This window comes from Egretta garzetta, unplaced genomic scaffold (genome assembly GCF_000687185.1).
Source record: "Egretta garzetta isolate BGI_Z169 unplaced genomic scaffold, ASM68718v1 scaffold59, whole genome shotgun sequence".
Classification (NCBI taxonomy): Eukaryota; Metazoa; Chordata; class Aves; order Pelecaniformes; family Ardeidae; genus Egretta; species Egretta garzetta.
In genome coordinates this window covers 3234444-3241930 of record NW_009267230.1, presented here as the reverse complement: position 1 = coordinate 3241930, position 7487 = coordinate 3234444, and the positions used below count along the sequence as shown (strand labels likewise).

At 41.0% G+C, this 7487-nt stretch overlaps 1 protein-coding gene across 1 annotated transcript in view; it reads left to right on the top strand.

The window, feature by feature from the left end:
- Positions 1-4658, top strand: part of SLC45A2 (solute carrier family 45 member 2) — a 14843-nt gene extending 10185 nt beyond the window's left edge. The window contains exons 5-7 of the mRNA XM_009647298.2: positions 314-437; positions 1407-1612; positions 4434-4658. Of these exons, the coding sequence (XP_009645593.1) occupies positions 314-437; positions 1407-1612; positions 4434-4658 (555 nt within the window). The remainder of the gene's footprint in view (positions 1-313; positions 438-1406; positions 1613-4433) is intronic.
- Positions 4659-7487: the final 2829 nt, after the last annotated feature.

Below are 7487 nucleotides of genomic sequence, written 5' to 3'. Positions count from 1 at the left end.
AGGCAAGAAGGCAGAAGTGGAGAGAGAAGGAGAGTGGGAAATAAGGCACCCAAAGCAAACGAGTCAGTGTAGAGTGGGCAGTCCAGGAAAAGGCAAAGGGTAGTAAATGAGGAGGAGCCTGGAATGTGAGAACCTGGGAGAAACAAGTGTGAAACCTGGAGAACTGTGAAGGGATGGTTAGGGCACTGCTTAAGAAATTTCTTGGGTGCTAAGCATCTCCCCTACCAGGGATGAGGCCCTGTTCCCATAAGAAGGAGGTTTTACATACATGCAGTCCATCCTTGCCTTCTGTGACCTTTGTGGTGTCTTTCAGGTTGTATACCAGGGTAGTCCTTATGCACCTCATAACTCCACGCTTTACCTTACCTACAAAACGGGAGTTGAGGTGGGATGCTGGGGGCTGTGCATCAATGCAATTTCTTCATCAGCCTATTCCTGTAAGTACCCAGGAATGTACTCCAATGCTGTGTTTTGGAAGTGTTTAAACTGTTCGCTGTTTGCCATTGTTTAAAAAATAAATCTATGCCAAATTAACTGGGGTTTTTCCACATTAAAACTCTAAGAAATGTTACATTCTCAGCATTGTTAGAAACTTGTGTCTTAACGTGAACACTTCCTGACCACGTGATGAGGGGTCACTTTGGGAGTAAGGCATTGTTCTGCACGTGAACTGACCCTGAACACTGAAAATCATCCTGAAGCTAAATGCCAGACTAAAATGCATGCCATAGGCATCACTCTGAGATGCTCTCTCACCGAGCGGTGCTGTAGCTATAGCTTCTCGAAGGTCCCTCTGATGGCCTCCCCCCATCTGCATTCCTCATAAAATAACTTTTTCACAATGCAGCAGAGGTTCTTGCCAGAAGCACGAACCTTGCTCTGCAAAATTTTGTGTAAATATGCTAGCCCAGTTCCCCAGATAGATTTCACCATAGCTCTTACCAAGTATTAAAAAAACTACTTGCGATCCGAAAACTCAAATGAGTAGCATTTTGTGGGCTGAATTGAGCATCTAAAAGAGGCTTGAGGGAAATCTTTTCCCCTTTGGAGCTTAACTACAGGCATTTCTGTAGCGCCTTTCTCAGCTCAGACAGAGGTTGATGCCAAACGTTCACATTATAATCAAACAGCGGAAATGTCTGAGGTTGTCAATGAGGGCAGTTCTTCCAGAACGGTTGTTAACTACTTCTCCTCTGGAGCTGGCTATGCCAGAATAAGGCTATCTCCAGAGAGAGCAAGTATTCTTTGGCAAGTTTTTACCTACAGTAATTTCAGGCAACTTCCAAAGTCAGTAAAATTCTCTCCTTCGATGCATTTTACAAAGTAAAACCCCTTCAAGGAACTCCCTGATGAAATGTGACCTGTTTTGTTTTAGTCTTATCAGCATTTTCACTTTCTTTTCACAGACCTGCAGAAAATCATTCTGCCATACATAGGATTAAAGGGACTTTATTTCACTGGATACCTACTTTTTGGATTGGGTACTGGATTAATTGGCTTGTTTCCCAATGTCTATTCCACTCTGGCTCTATGTTCCCTCTTTGGTGTCATGTCCAGCACACTGTACACAGTGCCGTTCCACCTCATTGCGGAGTATCACAGGGAAGAAGAGGTGAGTTCAATGTCTAAGGGTACGTTTATACCTGTCTGGGTCAGTTTAGTCTATGTGGGGATAAAACTGGATAGAACTGGTGAGCAGCTTTTAATTTTAATTTCAAACTATTTATGATGACATGTTATGAATGGAAGGTTTCTGACAGAGAGAGTTAAGGTGCCAGCTCCAATCTCTCCAAACAGTCCTGCAGTAAGGCAAATAGTTATTTATCATCACAGCTGAAACAAAGCCCATCACAGTATGTGTTCAGGCAGTAAGCAGATACCAGGGCTCCACTTTCTGTTGCCTTCAAGTGCCACCTTCCTTCTATCCTTCCTTCCAGCTGTATTAGCCAAGGACTTGACTTCTGAGTTCCAAGGTTGATAACCACACTGTAAAGGCTGGCAGAATTTTTAGTTAACTTCGAAGTGTAACAAAAATATTAAAGATACAAAATTCAAGTACAAACAGTTTTATATAGTTCAGTATTAAATTATACGCCACATTCACATCATCTTTCTAAATGTCTGGGGTTTTTTTTTGGTCCTTCACAGCATTAAATCCTGTTTCCAGGGAAAATCTGGAAAAGCTTGCATTCCTTATATCATGTTATTGGACACAGCAGGATCTTCATGTCTTATAAAGTGTTGAGCTCTTTAGTGGAAAAGTTCTCTCAAGTCTCTAACGTTAGTGAGAGAGCTGGAAACAAGAAGGATTAAGGAAAGTTGGGAGGATTTGGGAAAAGTTCTCATGATATCTGGGGATATTTGAAGAAATTAATAAAGGAAATGCTGAACCATTGAAAAACAACATAGAAGCATAGTTGAGGCCAGCACAGATCTAGATCAAGTCCTTGAGAACCTGTCCTGCTGTTCTGTACCACTTCTAAGCATCACCATCTGAATGATGAATACAAGAAAACTCCTAATTATGCTATTAAATCCTAAGAGGAGTCTCAGTGTGGTTAAATATTTCATAGATCTGATAACTGATTTTTCAGTTAATTACCCAGTTCCTTCCAACAGAGAATGATCATGATTAAGAGTTTTAGAAAGATATAACAAAGCACAGGGAATGAACCCAGTCTAGGGTGAGGCCACAGTCCTAACCTCAGGCCAGCCAACTGAGAGAGAGGGAATAAAGAAAAAACTGCAGTCTAGCTGTGATTCAGAGCTGTTCCCACACAGAAGTGAAATAAAATATGCTGGACTGTGCATGGACTTCATATTTAATAGGCTATTAAATTCAAATGTTACTTGTAAGACAAACGATTTTTTCTTGTTTGGTGTATGGTACTTCCTATGCCAGATGTTAAATGATAATACAGTTCTATGTTAGATCTGATATTAACAGAACTAGGTTTATCTCAAATCTTCTGTAATGTACAAGATAGAAAAAATAAAAAGGAAACATCAAGTGCAAGATCGCATTCCTTTACACATTTGTATAATTGTGGTCAGAACTACTAGCACATAGGAACACTGGGCACAGCCCAGAAAAATAGACATAATTCCAAAAAAAAAAAAAAAAGTCTGAAATTGGAAATACTTCAGGTGAGAGGACTGTATCATTCCAGACAAAGAGCAGACATTTTCATCACTATGCATTTGACCAAAATCATGTGCTGTGTTTTAAAATGCTGCCATTTCAACTCCTGTTCTGTGCTGCTCTTCCCTAGGATCTAAATTCAATTTTGTCTACTGGATTAGGAAGAGTCTGTTTGACTCCAGTACTTTTGAGCTTTGTGTGGTAACAGCTCAAAGGTAATGTAATAAATAGGTCTTGCGAAAAACAAAAAGCATCTTAATGGCCGAAAAGTGTTTGGATACCAGAAGACAGCAGCACAACTAGCCTACAGCATAGAAACCTCTCATTTGTTACAACACAACCTTCTTAACTCAACAGCCTACGCAAGAAGAACAATCTGTATGTAAACTATCACCTAATTTCTCAACAAAACAGAATAGATCCTTCCTGGAGGGAATCACAGAGCAGCTGAGCTTAGAAGGGACCTCCAGAGATCATGTAGTCCAACCCCCCTCCTCAAGCAGGGCCACCTGGAGCAGGTTGCCCAGCGTCATGTCCAGCCTGGTTTGAATATTTCCAACGATGGAGACTCTACAACCCTTCTGGTCAACCTGTTCCACTGATCATCCACTCTCACAGAGTACTTATATACAAGATTCTTGTATATAATAAATGAAGCCTTTCCCTCTGCCATGTATCTCATAGCAGATATACAGATAATCAGTAGTTAATAATGGTCTTCGGTAGTGTAGAAGAATCCTAGCATGGGCATTTTTTTCAGATTTTTTTTTTCCCCCAGCACTAAAAGCATTACATTTAGATTTTAGTACTTCAGAGCACACTGCTCCATTATAATGAATTGTGATATGGGGGGGAGGGGGACATGACGGGACAGGACATAGTATGACTCAACATCCCTTTGAGGCTCTCCTTCAACCATGAGAGTTGGAGCTGAATTGCCCATGATGAGGTGTCCTGCACTGTGAAATGCCAGTTTTCCAGAGCTCAAACTGACCTGAACTTGAAGGAAACAGCTAATTTTTCTAATCAGGTTGCAATTCTTTCCTCAAGAGAAGGCATAGAGGGGAAAATTGCAGATGGGAGAAAGGGGACAATTCGGGGGGAGTTTGGAAAACTCATTATCACTTGTAAAATCTCTGTGTGAATTCCATAACCTCTGTGGGACAAGCAGGAAAAATGGAAGGGAACCAGAGAGCCATCGGCCTGCCTTGCTGCACCTGGGGGTCATGACGGTGCATTGTCTGGAGCTGCAAGTTCATTTCACTGGGTTTTGTTTTGTGCTTATTTGCAGAGCCTGAAGCTGCAGGATGGGGACCAAGCTGGAGAGCACAGGCGAGGGAAGGGCATTGACTGTGCCGCTCTCACCTGCATGGTCCAGCTGGCCCAGATCATTCTCGGCGTGGGCCTGGGGCTCTTGGTTAGTGTTGCTGGCAGCGTGGTCACCGTGATTTCGGCATCTACAGTGGCACTGATCGGCTGCTGCTTTGTTGCTTTTTGTGTTCGATACGTGGACTAGGACTCTGTGAAGTGACTGGAGGAAATCTCCCTTGGGAGGGCTTTCCTTCTGGGTCAGTAGTGCTGGTGCTGCTGCCGTGCTGACACCGCTGGCACGTCCTCCTCCCTTACCTCCTCAGAGCGGTTGCAGTGGCAGAGCTTTACGAAATGGAGACTTGCCTAATGCCTCAGATTGAGGCATTAAGAGGCTGCCTAATGCCTCAAAGTGAATGGTCCCATTGCTTTATTATTTCATGCCTGCTGCCTTCAGTGTGTTAACACGCTGTTACACATGATGGTGTGTATGCCCATGGTATCTCAATGCCCAACATGAGGAGGCATTACAAAACTCCTCATTACCAATTTGTGGAAGTTAATAGATGAAGTATGTGATAAATTGAAGAAGTAATAAAAATGGACAGAGTTAGGAATAAAGTTGTTATTTATCTTGTTTTTCAAGTATCTTAAGTTTGGGGTTGTTCCCTCTGGTAGGCAAAAGCTGCAGGAGGATCAAGCGTGTCAGAGGCCATGCAGGGTGCAATTGTGTTATGGTTAGTAACACTGTAAAACAGGATCATTTCATTCCCAGCTACTGTCAAAAGCAGATTTGGGTGTGAAAGATGATTGGAATATAAAAAAAGATTGCAGCCTATTGTTTAAAAGCATAACTGTAAAGTAATTATTTTATACTGGATTCTGCTGCTTCTGTATAAATGAAACGAAAGTACTGACTGAGCTTGTAATGAAAGTCTGCCTGAGGCTGCTCTGCAAATCTACGTATAGGCACCTAAACAATCCACCTATGGGAAACAGCTGCCACTTCTTCCTTCTTAAAAAAACTGGCCTCTTGACTTTGGTACTGTAATTGAAAAAATAAACTTGGCCAAAATAAGAATTTTATGAATGGTTGTAAGCCACTTAACTCTTGACATTGGATATGACAGTATTTAGCTTAAATTAGCATCTCTGTTTGCTCTATTTTCCTTCATGCATCTAGCTTTGAGTGAAATGGCATTTGCTCTTTACAGAATGTTGTAAATAAATTCAGTTCTGCAAAGCACTATCAGGAATTATTGTACAGTAAATGCTTAAGTCCCGTTATTTGTATTTAACTGCATATGAAGCTTCATTCTTATTTTTATAATATTGCTGGAGTTTTGAAAACCCTTTTTCTGAAAGTGATGCATGGTATTTATGCTGTGCTTCCTCTGTCCTGAAAGCTATCATTTCCATATGCTAAGCCACATGAAGCCATCTGCTAATGCAGTATTGTTAATGAACACAGAGAGACTGTTGCCAGGTATGGTGTTTGGGTTTTTTTTTTTGAGTGTTCCACATGTATAATCAATGCTGTTCAGTCAAATGTACTGTTGAGCTGAACAGCTTGTAGAAGCTGGTTAGATTTGAGCATGAGGTGTCTCTGCAGAGATGCACCAACTTCATCCTTTTTGTGTGTTTTCAAGAATAGAGACATTTATTCTCAGGAAAAACAATTTTCCCTTAGGCAAACTCTTATTACTTACAACAAGCCCATGGCAGCCTCAGCTACCTTTTCTTGTCAATGATTGTGTCTCCACTGTAGGCCCCAAATGGGGCTCAGTGCATGGCAAACCTTGCCTTTCTTCACAGCTCCTTCATCCTGCCTTATGAAAAAGCCACCGTTTATGGCTTCTTTCATTTTGTGGCTCTTTGTGAATCCCCCTCATGTCACACCCATGGAAGAGAAAAGCTGGGAAGACTGAGCCCCCAGACTGTGCTTGAAGCACTTTGTAGATGCTGAGGTGGCTGGAGCACAAGGGTCTCAACCAGGACAAGCAGGAGAAGGGCAGAAAATGAAGGATGGTTGTCTACTCAAAGCGTTTTATGCCATCATTAACTCACTGACTTCCATTAACTCAGTATCTCCTGGGAGTAGGAATTTTTAAGGGAAGAGAGAGGCTTCTGTGGAGCCATAAAAATAGAGAAAGGAGAAGGTGGTCTGGTTTTATAGGACTGCAGGACTCAAAGCACCATGTAAACCCATGCTCCAGGAGCTGAGGATATAAAGCTCCAATTCCAGTGTGAGGCTGAGAAAGGAACTTTGCAATGTTTACCGATGCCTTTGTCAATATTTTCTTTGACATTTAGTGCCCTCAGAACATTAAAATTTGAACGATCAGTGCTATCTCTGCTCTGTTACATGAAGAGAAAGCGGGCATTGGTTCAGGCCCATGGAGTGACTGTAGATCTGTAGCAACATAACAAGAATTGTGAACTTGCAGAGAGAAGAGAGTTGGAACCATCATGTATATCAGTGCTTTTATTTACAAATTTATTTGGAGAAAACAGTTTCAGGAACTCACATTATCATCTTTCTCATGATCTTTCCTTTTCAAAATCACTGCATGCTACAGAAGACAGAACAGAACAGAGTCAGTTTTTCTTTGGAAATATCTCTATAAAAACATCCTATGCTTGTTTCTAAGACTTCAACATAATTCTCTCTTAATGGGTCTTCATTAAAAATAGCAAGCAGACAAAAAACTATGTACAATTTGAAAAACAGTGTTTAAAACAGAAAAATTATGTTGATGTTCATTCTGAAGTCGAAAATGTGTTTCAGGTGTTACTGAAAATCTAAAATATTACTAATTCATGAGAAGGGATAAAATAAGTATTTCTTTCAGCAATAGAAGTACTAAAATGTTAAAGGCATTGAAGAACTGTGCTTGTGGTGATACTAATTTAAGAAGCTCCACCTTTTCTGTCCTTTTACATTAGTTCAGGACTTGATTTCTCAATATGATTAATTATTGTACTTAATATCAGCTTTTATTGCAAAGATGAGAGCTTCGAAGTTAGAAGTACCCCG